Source organism: Callorhinchus milii, unplaced genomic scaffold, assembly GCF_018977255.1.
Source record: "Callorhinchus milii isolate IMCB2004 unplaced genomic scaffold, IMCB_Cmil_1.0 Scaffold2, whole genome shotgun sequence".
Lineage (NCBI taxonomy): Eukaryota > Metazoa > Chordata > Chondrichthyes > Chimaeriformes > Callorhinchidae > Callorhinchus > Callorhinchus milii.
Genome location: NW_024704743.1, coordinates 114,987,824 through 115,004,606, shown reverse-complemented (window position 1 = coordinate 115,004,606; position 16,783 = coordinate 114,987,824). Strand labels below are relative to the sequence as shown.

Here is a 16,783-nt window from a genome sequence, read left to right as displayed (position 1 = left end):
GAGGAGGAAGATGTGATAATTATCACCCACGTTATTTGTCATATCATACCAAAATGTGCTGCCGATATATTTTCAATAAGACATAACAAAGGGTAATTCCAGTTAGTAATTCATGCAGTTCAGTCAGTATAATTTTACTGCTTTGAAGATTATTTCTGCTTATATTTAGTATAATAATGTCCGATTTTTCAGAGTGGAATGAATGTGTGTGGCTTAAGATAAATTCGAATATGATTTATGAGCATTTGACAAGGAGGTACATTAACTGTAGGTATTAACTTAAAGTAGCACTACTTTCAAAGAATGAATCATAGCATTACAAAAGCATACATTAAGGTATCTGTAAACTTACCCTCAAAGTAATCTTGTACAAAGTTTTAAAAACCTTGCAAATAATCAGTGAGCTCTAATTGAACGTTTAAGGAATGTCCTTCCCATAAAGCATATTTCTCCTGCATAGTGAGTGCAATTTATTTGGGTAAAAAGGAAATGTCCAACTGTAATTAATCAAATGTTACCTCTTCAGCACAGAGGGACTCTGCCAATCATTTAACGTGCATGTTCAATGGTTTTAAAATCCAAAGCAAACAGAAAATCTACCCAAGCACCTTAAACTACTGTGTATTAATATATTCCCTCTGAGTACCCTAGGCACCTTTATGCCTAACAGTGAAAAAAGCCATTTATCATTAATTTCCGTTATCACCATGGTAATTTGGCCACTTCCGCTTATCAGCATTCAGCTTTGTAAAAATATTTAGAACTCATGATGTTTCATGTTCTATAACCCCGGTTGATTTTTTTTCTGAAGGAAATGAAGTGAAATTGCACTGATCTGGGATTATTTACTAATTGAAAACATACTGGATAATCCCTAGACAATTTCTTGAAGCAGAATGAGACATAGTGTGCCTTAATAGACACTAGCTATTAATGACATTAATTTCACAAGAGATTTGTTTATTCTCCATGTTTTACAACAAATGAGTTTTATAATTTTCCTCTCAATTACAGTGCTAACCTGACTTACTGCTCATATGATTTATGCCCTTACACTGTTACAATGGTTGTCTACCATCTTCCAACACATTGAAGGGAACAAATCACTATTACAGCAGTGTTTATTTGATCTTGTATTATGACACTGACATGATCAAACATATAGATGAGATTGTTTTTTAAAAACATACAAAATGCTTGCTAATCTTATAAATAAGCGCTCTGGTACGCGACCTGCATAAAGGACGTGATATAAATGCAAATTGTTGTTGGCAGTTGTGCAAAAATGACAGCATTTTAAAAAATGTTAACATAGAATCATAGAATTGTACAGCTCAGAAGGAGGCGATCTGGCCCATCGTATCTGTGCTGGATCTTTGAATCCCATTCCCCCGCTCTCCCCATAGCCCTGCAAACTTATTCACAGCTGCTCACCCGACTGATTCCTTAATTGGGTTGAAAATGCATCAAATCACACATTGCAATTGTGGTTTCCATTTTGTTTTCAAGTTGCAAAAACTACCTTTCTTGAAGTTCAGGATTTTAATTTATTCTCATTTCTTTGTTGTTTTTTATGTATAAAAAACTTAGAAAACACTTCTACAATCATAGTTTAAGTTAAGCATTGGATTAGCATAAGATGTAAATCTAACTTTTTAAAAAAACACTTCCAGATTTTAAACGACAACCAAATTGAAGAGCAATTACCGGATTTCAAAACACTTAATACCCTTAAAACATTAAGTTCCTGAATACTTTTTTTAAAAAATTCCTAAATATGGAGAAATAGAGTTAAAATACTTTTTAATTTCCAGGAACCTCCACTCTCTCAATTTTTCCCCAAGAGTGCCCAAGCCACTTTGTTTTCAAGTTCCCTGTCAACTATTCAAAAATCTCACTTAACTAGTGGTGGTCTTGCACTAATTCATGCTTAAACATTAAATCTCAAGACAAGTCAGCAGCATGTTCTTTATTTCAAGATCTGGAAAAAAATCAACACTGGTTCCCTAAAGATAACCTGGGAGACAGATCTTGGCTAATTGTATCAACAGGATGACAGTTGGAAGCAAATGAGATTCCAGACACAACGGAAAACTGAAACAGAATATTTTTGCAGTTATATTCAGGAGGTCCTCAAAAGGGGGCTCGTTAGGAATAGAACAACTTTACTGTAAAATCATCAAATTATAGAAATTACTGCTTAAAAAACTTTCAGCAACTATCTACGTTACTCCATTACGGTTGAACATATTCCGCATTTTCCAGGATAAAGTTATCTTCGTCCTGGATCCACACTCGTATCCTTCATGGAAAGCCGTTGTGGTTCCCACATTGTGAGATTGGTAGGTATTATTGTACAAACTAGGAGTTCTTAAACCTAATAGAAAGATGCTGATGGTTACTTTTAATCTGATTTTTTCCCTCCAGCTTTCTCCCTATACATCATATAAAGCCATTTGACGACTTTTTCCTTCCACTTAGATACCCACTGTCCAGATTCAGAAGTGAATAATTTGTAAATATTAGCAACGATAATCATAATTCTAATTTACCAATTTTAATTTATAACTAGTATAACATGATAATTAAGAGTTGTGTAAGACCACCTCAGGGACATATCTTCTCATTGATTTGATTTGTCTCAGCCGTGGTATAATTTTGGTCCGACGGTTCATTCATTCTAGCATAGCATCAACAAAGTCACACTAAAATCTCCTGAACTAATCAGAAACCAAAGCCTCTTTCGTAACTGCAAATTTATAACAATTCATTAATTCTCTCTCTCTCTCTCTCTCGTTTTTAAATTTCTAATATTCTTGATAAAAATACACAAGAAAGGCTGAATGCTGAGCATTCTGTATGACACAGTTGCATAGTGGTGACTATATCTAGAATTTAATATAGAGAAATAAGTCAATTATTTAGAACAATTATCAAAAACACACCTTTGATACTTGTGTTATCTATTGTGCATGACAGAACCACACAGGGCAGGTGGACAAGTGACTGATAACAGAACACAGACATAAAAACAGTGAAAAGGAAAATACATTTAATACTAATGCCCTTCTTGGTTTAGAATAAATGTGAATGTCTCACTGTATTAACTGGAAAACAGTCATTTTTAAGATACCTTACAACTATGTTTGGAAGATGTAATCTTTGGTGCAGTTCAACATTTATACCGAGGAAGTAATGAAAATACAACTTATCATATCTTAACTTATTTTTAATAGCACACTGAAGCTTACACTGGTTATGCTTGTCCATTCTAAAAAGCTCAAAGGTAGAACTGTACTGCTTCTGGATTCCTGATATCCTAAGAAATAGATTTACCATCCTGAAGCTAAGTAGTCTAAACTAAATTTTGACAAGTGCTATTTTATGACATATGGCAATACTTACAGACAACAAGGATTTCTGTTAGTCATCAAATTAAACTAAGAAAACAGCCAATAGGTTTGTCAAATAATTGTGCATTACAGGATCACCAGCATTCTGGATAAATAACTACAACTGCAGTCCATTCAAAGAAGTTGAACTGGAAATGAATCTCTTCACATGTTGCAGGCACAATCCAAGATTCTTTTTGGAAGACTAATACATTAAACAGAAGGTATATTGATCTGATTGAAGAGCTTGTCTTTAATAACTTGCGACATCAATCCATGTATTGCCTCTATAGTAGTCTTACAGCTGGGAAAGAAACAAATGTAAAGATTAAGAAACAAATGTAAAGATTAAGAAACAAATGTAAAGATTAAGAAATAAATGTAAAGATTAAGATCAATCTTGATTTCTAATTTGGGAGGTACTGATTGGAACCAGGCACATTTTGGGGCGGGAACTAGAGGAGAAGAAAATAACTAGAACAACAAATTACATTGCTAAAGTGCCTTTTACGCCGGGAGGACATCCCAAGGCGTCACATTTACATTCCTGTTTGATTTAGACAATTCACCTCCAAATTTTCCCTCCCTCTGGACCTTGTATCTGTCCTCCACTAGTGCCTAAACAACTCTCCTACCAAATCAGGAAATCAATTTCTGAAAATTACATGCATCCTTCGTTCTGCTTTGTGACACAGGAGTCTCAATATAACATAATTTGCAGCACAATAACCAATGGGAAATATTTTTAAACAGATAAAAATCTGAGCTGCATGATAATGCAGACTTAAAATTTTAAAGCACAGTAACTATTATAAGTAGTTATTCTCATTAATCTATAATTTAAAAATGTTATAATAGACAATCCGTGCATTTTATATAGCGCCTTATCATGTCTTCAAGACGTCTCAAAGAACTTCACAGAATATAATGTGAAGTGAATTTATTGTATTTTTTTTGTGGGCAAATTGCAGCAGCTAATTGTGCACAGTAATGTCCCATAGATAGTCGTGGATTGAGTGACTAGATTATTATGTTTTAAAGTTCTGTTTAAATGTGAGATTTCAAGATACCCTCACCTGTCCCGTGTGGCTTTGGCTAATTTGTCCTCAGATTTTCTGTCATGGGTATCCAATCCAAGCATGAAGCTTCCTCGACCAAGCTGGGCTTCTGACTGTTCCAATTTCTCAGACAAATCAAAGACTTGCCCTGTGGTGTAATCAGCATTCTGCAGTAAAATATTGTGTTAAATGTGTCTATAATGTATAGCTGTATTTAATATATAAAATATTCTAAACTTAACTATTCTGTGCAAGAATTGCTTTACATATAGATAAGTTAATCTCATAGTACATTACAATTTTGTTGTTGAGAAGGAAAGGGTAGAAATAACAGAGGTCATTTGAATTGGTTACTGGATATAGAATTTGTTACAAGCCAGGAAGACTCACTATCTGTCAAGCACATGGCCAGTTAGTTCTTTTGGTATAAATTTTATGGGCAATAAAATATCAGTGCAACATAAAAGTACAACAATTGATTATATTTTAGTCTTCATTACTATAAACATGGAAGGCCTTTTAACTTCTTCAGAAGACTTTGCCTTCTTGAAAACCCCTTAGAGTAAGGTTTAAAGTTAAAAAGTTCAAAAATATGAGCGGATTTAGTCCCAATCACTGTATAATTTATCAACTTGACACATTGTTTAAATGTTGAACTTGAGAGTATTTTCAATTAAAATGCATTAGCTCCCCTAAGGCCCAAATGTAACCTAGTCTTAGTTGATGTTTATCTTACAATTTAATAATAATCCTTGCATTTGATATAGTGCCTTATCATGTCTTCAAGATGTCTCAAACTACTTCACAGAATATACTGTAAAGTGAACTGACTGTATATTTTGTGGGCAAAACGAGGCAGCCAATTGTGAACAGCAGTGTCCCACAAACAGTAGTGAATTGAGTGACCAAATTACTATTACTTTAAAAAAAATTGGAAGGGATTATTAGCCCCAGAAAAGAGATCCGCCATCAGATCACACCTCACTTTCACTTACAGTATATTCTGTGAAGTGTTTTGAGACGTCTTGAAGACGCGATAAAGGCACTGCAACAAGATTACATTTGTATAGCGCCTTTCACGTCGGGAGGACGTCCCAAGGCGCTGGACAGAGTACAGCATTTCAGACACGAGCTGGGGCTGTAGTTCTTATAAATATTATTTATATTATTATATATTAGTATGATTTATCTATAATTCTTAAATTCATTCTTAATTTGAAAGACTATTAAGAAATTTGAAAAACTGACTTCCAAATTAAGGAATTTAAGAATGTTCCATAAATTTGTGCGATCTGAAATTAAGATAAAATTGCGTTTAAGACATGGTGGAATTTCAGACCCTTAATAGTCTTAGTGGGAAAAAGCACCATCTGGTGGAGAACCAAAGCATAAGGCAGTGCATAGGTTTGATTCCTGGACTGGGCTCAATTAGAGTTTAAGATAAAATCATATCTAAAATTTTGTGGAATTTCAGAACTAATGGTCTTCCAGAAGTCAAGAAAATTCTTGAATTATGGAAATTGCTGATAAGTTATGAACAGTTTGAACACACAACAGATTTTTTCACCTCACTTTACAAAACCTACCAATTTGAGACCATACTCCCCCCAAAATCACCAGGGTCACAGTTTAAGGTCAATTATCTATTTCAGCACATATCAGGGATCAAACCTATATATCTGTATAGCTCAGAACATATATTATTATTCCTCGGGAATTTGAGCCTATTTAAGGAAAATACTGAGCTCAGAACAAATAAGAAGGGGCAAATGAAATACTGAGTTTTATATACTGTGGCATCAAATAGAAAAATATGACAAACATATACAGAGCTATCAGTTAGACTGCACCTGGAATTGTGTTTGCAATTTTCATTGTTGAACAGAGTGTAGAATAGCTTCACAAGATTACCAAGAATGGGAGGACAAAATTATGATGGAAGGCATAAACTAGAGCCATAGTCACAGTATTCACAATGTTTCTGTACATTGGATATGAATTGTTAAAAGGTGGCTATTGAAGCCAAGTTACTTAGATCATTAAAAGAGTTGATTAAATGCAAAGAACAAAATGTAAAAGGATATGGAGGAAAAGCAAAATAGAAGATCATTCATGTGGAGCTTGCTCACATCTCTATGATTCTATTCATATCAACAGTTGCAGCCCTTATGACAGCAGGTTGAAGATAAAGTACAGTAGTTGAAATACCTTAAATTCTGTTACTACATTAAAGTAAATTATTGCTATTTAGCAAACTGTCAGGTAGATAATCAGTCCAATTTCAGAAAAGAACCACAACATGAATTAAATACAATTATCCTACAAAGTATTGTTCTACACTTAGACTGGCATAGTCATCACCACATCTACTAATAATGGCCACAGTTAAATACCATTACCCGCTCAAGACAATAGTGACAGACAATTTGTCTTCATTAAATGAGCAGTGACATTATTTGGCTTGCCTTTAGGTATTAAATAAGCCTCTGCAAAAGTGGAGACTGCCAGGCGCATTCAAACAATAGAAGTTTACTTAAGCTTTCAAGTCTTTCTATAGGTGAGCTACAATGTCATTGATCCATGACAAGCCAAGATTGAAACTTGAACAATTTGTTAAGGCAAGATGCTCTTTTTTTTCCTGATAATGTTAAATTGTGTCACTTTTTCTGTCAGAACACATGCACTATAAATGAAAGATGATGGCTTCAGAATCCTTGTACTGGGAAGGGAATATTCTTGCTCCTGATCGCCATTCAGTAACTTGAAAAACAATTTGTATGAATGCCAAGCAAGGACAAGGTTAGCTTTGACTGTGATGCCCTTTATGGCTGAACATCCAGCTGATACACAATCTAGGCTTTTTTTTTGGTAAACCAGGTGTCTGACACATACGGAAAGCCATCACCAGAACATCCAAACCAGTAGAGTTCCATGCGTACCATCTACAGGTGGAAATTCCCGTGTGGAATGGAATGTGCACTCTCTCCTTGAAGGGATGCATCCTGCTTATTTAATTCCAGAGTATTAGGTGCAGGTTGGCAAGTGCCATGGGTTGGGGAGCCCAGAGTGTATATTGGGGTACTACTGGAGACTACACAGCTTCACAGCTGCTATTGTAAGCACAATTTGGTAAGCTTTTCTGCTGCTTGTTCAGCTAGGACCACTCTGTTAGGGTTTTGGCTTACGGGATTAGATTACCAGGAGCTGAGTGTGAAGAATCCCTTCCTTTGACGACTAGTCTGCCCATGCCAAGTTTACCAATAACACAGGCTGGCTGGGCCATCATCATCAATGCCTTGGAGTATTGTGGACCTACCTGGCTAAGGAATTGGACTACAGAGACTGCCACAGAGGGTTGACTCGATTCTGATATTCCGTTGCTAAGCATGCTACCTTGGAGTGAGTTCACCTTCAAGGAAACCCCACTTACCACCCCACTCCCCGGAAAAGGATAGTCACCGGAGTATCTGACATCCCATAAGCAAGAAGAATGAAGGATGGCCTGTTGGACAAGGTAATGGGGGCTGCTGGAGTAATAGTCAAAAAAGGATTTTTGTTTTTCTAATTTTTTTAGAAAAACAATTTTCAGAAATCATAAATATTTCATCGCTATTTCACTACCTCTTCAAAATAAAAATTGCAGTATTGCTCACTAACCGTGAGCAAGCTTGAAGAGCTAAGAGTGTTCACCCAATACTTGTTCCAAAGAAGTTCAAGGAGTTTACGATCCAGCGATGATTTAAAATAAGTAACTTCCAGGGCATAATACCTGAAAGAAAAGATATTTTACAGAGCACAGCAATATCAAATAATACATTTTCTTGTCATCTGGATTATCATCAACTATGGTGATAGGCAAATTATATCTACATTCGAGATATCTGCAGCATTTACTGTATGATGATGATACAGGGTGACCAAGTCGTGATACCATTATAATGTTTAATAAGCCTTAAAGAAATTATGATTTTTTTAGATAATCAGTTAGTTATAACAACTTTTAGATCACCCTATGTGTATGTATACACACATAAAATATGTAAAAATGCAAGTTGTTTGATAATTTTTAAAAAGAAAACATCCTACACAACTAAATGCTTTTTAGACAATTGGCAAACTAATACAAGTTCCAAAATCCTAACTCTGCAAATGATGTTTAACGCTTCATTAAAACTAGTGAATTCAAGAAGAAGCCGGACATTATTTGGGAAAGGGTTCAATAGGCAGCAAGTTACAATCTAGTGGAGATACTATTGTGAGTATGACCTCTGGCAACGAAGTAAAACATTTCTATGATTTTGGACTGCCAGAAACAGGTCCAGAGGGGAGCGAAGTACAAAACAATGAAAACCTCTCATTCTCCTAACTTTAGCAACTATCCACATTTCTGTGATGTCCTGCCCTCCTGGCAATAAGCAAGCTGTGCAGCGTACGTTTAATAACACCCATGAATATGAAAAGAACATTATCGACAGAAATTTAATCACAGGTTTTGCATGAAAAACAAACATTTGAGTATTTTTTAGATCTATTTTTTGGATTAAAAATGAGACAAAATCAAGAGGAAGAATGCAAAGAAAGGAAATAAAGGTATATTTTGTGAAAATAAGTAAAAATCTGCTTCAGCTTTACATTTTCTTCCCATCTTAATGGTAGGCAGAGAACACACCACAATGCTGATAAGTATACTGATTAAAAAGTGAATAAGTGCCTCAGTTGGTAGCATACACGCTTCCCGAGTTAGAAAGTTGTGGGTTCATGGTCCACATCAGGACTTTGAGCTCAGAGTCTTGGGTGGCACTTTATTGCAGGGCTGGAGATGCTCTGCATTGTCGGAGGTGCCATCCTTTGGATGAGACATTAAACCAAGTTCCTGTTTATCTGTTAAGGTGGACATTAAATATCCTGTGGCCACTATTCAAAGAGAGAAAGGTGTCCTAGTGTTCTAGCATCAATCCCCTAGATAAAATTGGTCATTCACATCATAGCTGTTGTGGAACATTGCTGTGCATAAATTAACTGCCCCGTTCATCTGCAAAATACAGTCACTACACTTTACAGTAAATGCTGTGAAATTTGAAGGTTTATTTATTATGATTCTACAGTGTTTCTTTCACACAATTCCTTACCAATGTGAGTGATTCCTGTACCAAGTAATATGCTTAGGAACCAGGAAAGCATGTTACTTACAAACAGTATCCCATAAAGACATCTGTACACTACTGTAGGGTTCATAGGTCAACTGTAATTCCCCAAATTCAGAGTCAGTCAGCTGGACTGAAACGCACAAGTGTCCCAGAAGGCAAAACTACGACAAATAAAATTACATTTGCAAAGAGCCTTTGTGTCAGGAGGACGTCTGAATGCGCTGGACAATCAGTGTTTTGGACCTGAGCTGGAGGTCGGGATTGGGGAGGGTGGCTGATTGCACGGTCGAAGAGGAGCGTCTTGAGACGGGTCTCGAAGAAGGTGGAGGGACTGAAGGATGGAGTTCCAGAGGGTGGGGGCAGAGAGGTTGAAGAGGCGGGCCAGGCAGGGCACGTGGAGTAGACCAGAGCCCGCTGAGTGGAGGAAGCAGGTAGGCTGATAGGGGGTTAGGATAGAGGAGAGCAAGGCCATGGAGGGCTTTGAAAGTGAGGACCAGGATCTTGAACTATATCCTCCATGTGATGGGAAGCCAGTGGAGTTGAATGAGGATCAGAGTTATAGGGTCGCGGAGCCTGTTGCAGGAGAGGACACAGGCTGCGGAGTTCTGGATGATCTGCAGCCTATGGAGGGAGGAGTTGGGGAGGCCAATAAGCAGGGCATTGGCACAAAATATGAAGGATTCAGATTTTTTTCAGATAAACAGTTTTCAGCAACCAACTGTCACCGAAAAAAAATCCAGGTACAGCATTTTTGGTTTGGGCCAGGGAGAAATTTGGTAAAAACTGACGGAAGATCCTTATATATACTTCCCCACCCAATCGATGTCTGTTTTTTTGTTAATGGTGTTGCATAACTTTCATTAAACTGGGACAATGAAACAATGGGGAATAAGAAGTGGTATTCAGCCACATTAGATATTATCTGCTAACTGTGTATTCAAGGCTATTCCAATTACCTGGGTTATAAAGCACAATCCTTTCAAGATTCTAATGAAAGCGTTCTTGGATGCAGACCAAATTCTAGGCAGAAAGGGCAAATTGGTACTTTGAATCATCTCAGGTGATCAAGGAAATCAGCCAATACTGAATCTATATCTAGTTGGATAGCAAACCAGTTGAGTGCCTGTTCTGTATTTACTCCCACTGAGGGACTCAGGTTTGGCCTACATTTCTTCACATTACAAACTTCTGATTTAGGATTCACATCAAGGCGACACTGAATGGAGTGAACACAAACAAATAACACAAGCTACTTATTACATGCTCTTGTAGTTGTGTGAGAGATCTGCAGGGAATCTTGCGCTGTATAACAAATGAGGATATGTAACATACCCTACATAAACACATGAAAACTGAAATAAAAAAAGAGGTAGTTACTTACTGTTTGCAGTGTACACCAAAATCCTCTATTTTATTGAGTGGAATAGTCTGGTATTCTGAAGGACCTTCATCGGGTGGTTTATAACCCTAGAAAATAAAGCGTGCTACAGAATACTTTGAACATTTCTAAAATAGAAATTAACACTTTGTCACAGTTCTAATTTAATCTATATTCTGATATTCTTTTAAAAAAGTTTTTTAAGTAACAACAACAACAAGATTCCATTTATAGAGCGCCTTTCCATCGGGAGGACGTCCCAAGGCGCTGTAAATAAACATAAAAATTATAAATTGATAAAAGATTACACATAGAATTATTGTTTTTAAAAATCTGACACAAGCAGATTGTTGAAGTACTCCAAGATGTTATCTTACACAAAGAGCACTATATAAATGCAAATTGTTGTTGTAGTTTGTTTGGGTTTATTGACAAGAGTTTGTTTGTGGTTTTTAAAAAAGAGTCTGGGGTTATCAACAAACTCCTACGTCCAGCCTCCCATTCTCTCCAACACCGATTGTTAGGAGATAATGGATTTCCTCGAGTCCAAAGTTGAGGGGATCTCCCCTGCCGCCTCTAGCCCCTCTACCGGCATCCCATTCCCACCTCCCACTCCCCTTCAGGCCCACCCATCCTTCCCTCCACACTTTTGACTCTATCTCCCCCTCTTTGCTCACCTCCATCATTTCCCATATGAAACCCAGCACCTGCTCACTTAACCCCATCCCTACTACTCTTCACCTCCCAGTTCCACCTCCTTGCCCCCCTACTAAGCGACCTCGTTAACCTCCCTGTTGAATGGCACCGTACCCATCCCACTAAAGACAGCCATCATCACCCCTACCCTCAAAAAACCTTCCCTTGACCCATCTCTGCTCTCCAACTACAGCCCCATTTCAAACCTTCCTTTTCTATCAAAGGTGATGGAACGAGTCGTCGTTTCCCAGCTTCGCTTTTTCCTCTCCCAGTATTCCCTCCATGAACCCTTCCAATCTGGGTTTCACGCTGTTCATAGCACAGAGACAGCCCCGGCCAAAGTAACAAATGACATGCTGTCCACCTACGACTAGGGCTCTGTCTGTCTCCTTGTCTTTCTCGACCGCTTTCGATACTGTTGACTGTTCTGTTCTTTTCCACCGCCTCTCCTCTCACCTCAATGGTTCTGTTCTTGCCTGGTTCCAATCCTACCTTTCTGAGTCAGCACTTTGTGGCCACCAATGGCTTCTCCTCTAGCCCCTGCACTGTCCCATGCAGAGGGCTAGAGGAGTGGTCCCTCAGAGCTCTATCCTCGGTCCCCTCCTCTTCAATCTATACGTGCTCCCGCTCAGGGATGTCATCCGAAGGCATGGGGTCAATTTCCACATTTATACAGATGACACCCAACTCTTATCTCGCCGCCTCTGCCCTCAACTCCAGGACCAATAATGTCCTGGCAAATTATGTTTGACATCAAGACCTGGTCGAGAGCCAATTTCCTCCAGCTCAATGTTGGTAAGGCAGAGGCCCTCCTGCTTGGCTCCCGGCAGCACTTCCTCACCTCAGCCGTTGACATTCATAGCTGCACTTTTCACCTTACTGAGCCAATCTGAAACCTTGGTGTCCTTTTCGACCCTCAATCCTTCCACCTCACCCACTCTCTTGCCTCCTTCGAGTCCTGTCTGAAGATCTTCCTCTTCAATCGTGCTTTTGGCCACCCTCCCCACCTGCCCTCCTCCCCTTCTGACCACAACTCCCAGCTCAGGACCAAAACCCCTATCGTCCAGCGGACTGGGACATCTTTCCGACGCGAACGGTCCTATACAAGTGTAATTTGTTTTTGTTGTTTCAGTTTCCATGTTAAACATACCTTTGGATATGTCCTGAAAGCCCCTAAGTTTACTTTTCCAGCTGATATTGTTCTGGTAGGGTCAATCTGAAAAAAATGCAAAATTTTGATTAACAAAACATGGCAAGAACAATTAATTTGCCATTCATAATCATATTTGCATTTCAATTATATAGTGCGCATACAGATCTAAGCTTTACTTTTAAAAATAACAACTTGCACTTATATAGCGGCCTCCACGCTGGGGGGCGTCTCAGAGCGCTTAACCAGGTTATTTACACTTCATACCACTGGAACGTATAACTTCAAACTATTTTTCCACAATACTCCAATGTGTTTACTTTAACAACCGAAGGAAGAAATTTCTACGCAATTATATCACTATTAAAATGTTAGAATTCATGTCAAACTCTCCCCACAAGCCATTTAGCGAATATTATTTACATATATTTTAATCACATGACAAATTGTGGTACATGATAAGCCAACTTCCTTTGAAGACGTTGTGACAGGCTATATATAATTTTTAATCCGTTATCTGAAAAGTCAAATACTATTGGTACAAATTTGTGAAATTTCTCATAAAAATGAGAACACAGTTGAGTTTAAATGCATTCAATACTTATACTTTCAATTTAAATTGTACACATTTTCCAGTTATCTCCTGAAGAGGAATGTTAATTCTTGGACACATTTCCTTAAGTAGTGGGCACTTACAGGTACGTCCCTTACGTGGCTGCTTATTCTTCATTTCTGAGCCTAGACAGGGAGCATCATTGCTCTATTTGAACAAATGCATTCTCACCTGACATCATTACACATGCACTTTCTATCAGAATTACTAGATCGAGACCAGAAATAGAAACAGCTGCTTTTTGTCTCCAGAACCCAGTTCATTGGTTAATTATAACACTGTTCAAATCTAACATAACACGTAGGAGCAGGAGTAGGCCATTCGGCCCTTCGAGCCTGCCCCGCCATTCAATCATGGCAGATCTTCTAATCTAACTCCGGCTAATAACCTGAACCTACCTTATCCCCATATCCCTTAATCCCCTTTGCAATAAGAAATCTATCTATCTATAAAGCTAGGACTTTGTGGGACAGTTTCACATTAAAATGGCTTCATCTGCAGCCATTGTAATTATTAAACAGGTCAAATCAACATTTCTAATGAAGCTATAATAAACAGTAAAGGAGTCTAACGCTCAAAAATCTAGTATCGTTTTGTAATAAGTGATGAACGCATAACTTTGGGGAACATACAATACAAAATTACATGTGTATAGTGATTTTCATGTTGGGACGACTTCCCAAGGCGCTGAACAGTCAGAGATTTGGACTTGAGCTGGGGGTTGGGATCGGGGAGGGTGTAGGGTAGGAGGGTGGCCAAAGGCATGGTCGAAGAGGAGGGTCTTGAGACGTGACCTGAAGGAGGCAAGGGAGGGAACGAAGTGAAGGAAATGTGGGTTGGAAGCGAGGGTGATAGGGTCATGGAGCCTGGTGTGGGAGAGGACACAAGCTGCAGAGTTCTAGGTGACTTGCAGCTTGTGGAGGGAAGAGGTGGGAAGGCCGAAAAAGCAGGGAGTATACATACTCAAGTCTAGATGTGACGAATGCATGAACAATGAACATGATTCTATTAAAGCTAATTCGATACTAATTTTATGCAGCATTTTGTGAAGACTAAAGGCATATTAAATACAAGATACAAATATAATAGGGCACATACCACAACTGCCACAAATGGCTCCTGGAATTGTTGATTCAACATCTGAGTACTAACATCTATTCCTGACAGCCAGCATCCATAACCAGGATGACTATGATACCAGCCAATAGCATTTTCAAGACGTCCAACCTAAGTAATCAGAAATGAATAAACGTGAAGATTAAAACAAAAATCACCGTTGAAATAGGTTTGTCTCACAACAAAAGGTGAAATGAGAACTCGTGTCAAAATTACTGTCAATCACGTTAGTTCTGAAAATTTAAATTGTGGTTACAAAGAAATATAACAAGCATTAATTTTAGTTATCTCTTTTAAGCCATAATGTCTAAATAAAGAATCATATTACCGCATTTAAAAATTAAAAAAGGACAAATGAAAAACGATTCACATTAATCCTAATTTGCTGCAAATAATACTAATATCTTAGTCATGAAACCCAACAACATGAAGGCTACATGAAATGTATTGGCCTCGACTGTTCTATATGCTATATCTTCCTGGTCTTAGTTCTTATACTTAAGTAATCTTTCTCGGAGGAAACAATTGTACCTCAAATTGATTTCCATAACCTCCACTCAACCTTAAAGGATAATTGTACTCTGAAATACTGCATTTAGTGCCAGGTTTTTCAAGCAGCTGAACAACTATTAAGCCTCATCAGGAAGACTGCCTTTTCTGTCAGACTCGTAGGATAACTGGTTCTAAATCAAAACAAGGTGGTGGTCCTACAAGAATCGCAAACAAAGAGACACATTGTTTCCCAAACAGAATTAATATCATAAATACATATAATTGCTCTTCAAATTATTACATTTACAAGAAGAGGGTGCACTGAGATACAATTTATACATAATATATAAAATAGTGTACATTACGCAAGAATCATTCAACACAACGATGATATAAAAGAATAGACTTTATCATCCCAAATAATATTGCCGTAAAAACATTACCTATTCTTCTTAATTGTATGTTTTACACATAAGTCACACACACTGTTCAAAACCTTGAACCTGCATTACAATAAGACCGAAAGAGGTAGAAAACTAAACACACAATACCTGCTTAGCATTCTCTATGTAAGCAGCCATGTATTCATATGCAGCAGCCTGGGCATTGACTCGGGTCTCCGTTCCCTCTACTGGCAGAGCAAAGCTGTCCATTATGATCATAGTTTCTCCATCTACTTTACCCAGCATTAAACCCATCACTTCCAGGTTTCCACCCGATCTGGCATGCATCACCATCTTCAAAAGCGCAAGAGCTGAGATCTTACAATACTTGAAGTAATGATGACTGGAAGACATAAATTATATATTTTTTTAAAAAAAATGACTCCACTGAAAGCAATTGATTCTTCAAACAGTTAAAATAACCCCCTGCGTTGACACAAAATTAAGATCCCAACCTTTTTCCACCATTATGAAACACAAGTCACAAGTGCAGTAAACTTTTTTTAAAAAAAACACCCCCCACCCCACTCCCTCAGCAAAAGTTCTGGCCGAACTGAAGACTGTGAACAATTTACTGAGAGGTGACCGAATTGCAGAGCCAAACGTCTCCCAACTATGGACCTGCGGACAGGCATCGCCGTACGAAAATAAAGTAAAATAAAATAAATAAAATAAAGGATGAGGATTCTTGTCCTGAGGTCCAGACAAACTCGCCAGGGCCCGGTTTGGGCTGAGGAAGGGAAGGCCCCGTTTCGGTCGGTCGTTTGTACGTAACGTCACTGTAACTCAACAAATTATCCACAAATCGTCGAGGGTTTTGTCGTTCTTTTTTTTAAAAAAAAATGGGAGGAAGAAAGAGAGGGGTCTCTTTTGAAGGGGGAAAATCACCCACAATCTCGTTTGAACGTTTAAACCCCCATTGCCCCGCGAGGGACGGGCCAGAGCCCCGGGGGGGGGAGGGGGACGGACTCACTCTTTAGTCCACGGTTTGGCCGCCAGGATCTCCTGCTGCTGCTTCTTGTCGTACTTGTAGATCTCGTCGATGCTCTGGACCTCCTGCATGTTGTTGGCCAACTCCCAGGTCTTCTGGGCGATGTTACCGCTGGCGCCGGCCATGTTGGCGGCCGCCACTCACCCCCTCCTCCTCCACCACCACCACCAACCAACCACCCACCCACCCCCTCACACGGCGAGCGAGCGAGACGAGGCCTACGGAAACGTTCGCCGCCGAGCCCGGCCCCGCCAGCTAACGGCAAGACGGGTCTGGCGGTACCCACACGGAGGGAGAGAGGGAGACG

General features: G+C 38.6%; 1 protein-coding gene across 1 annotated transcript; it reads right to left on the bottom strand.

Moving 5' to 3' along the window:
• Window positions 1-1,954: 1,954 nt before the first annotated feature.
• On the bottom strand, window positions 1,955-16,661 carry cops5 (COP9 signalosome subunit 5). The gene is made up of 8 exons (XM_007886860.2): window positions 16,459-16,661; window positions 15,594-15,828; window positions 14,533-14,661; window positions 12,822-12,887; window positions 10,979-11,064; window positions 8,108-8,219; window positions 4,469-4,617; window positions 1,955-3,696 (listed from the first exon to the last, which is right to left on the bottom strand). Exons 1-8 carry the CDS (start codon window positions 16,599-16,601, stop codon window positions 3,606-3,608), a joined length of 1,011 nt encoding a protein of 336 aa, XP_007885051.1. The 5' UTR covers window positions 16,602-16,661; the 3' UTR covers window positions 1,955-3,605.
• Between the last annotated feature and the right edge of the window lie 122 nt (window positions 16,662-16,783).

Bases quoted from the DNA above. Each gene is read 5' to 3' on its own strand.
- cops5 (XM_007886860.2), bottom strand. From the start codon at position 16,601: ATGGCCGGCGCCAGCGGTAACATCGCCCAGAAGACCTGGGAGTTGGCC. The intron at 14,662-15,593 runs GTATTGTGTGTT...CTGATTACTTAG, and splicing joins ACATAGAGAATGCTAAGCAG to GTTGGACGTCTTGAAAATGC. The intron at 12,888-14,532 runs GTATGTGCCCTA...CATTTTTTTCAG, and splicing joins AGCCATTTGTGGCAGTTGTG to ATTGACCCTACCAGAACAAT.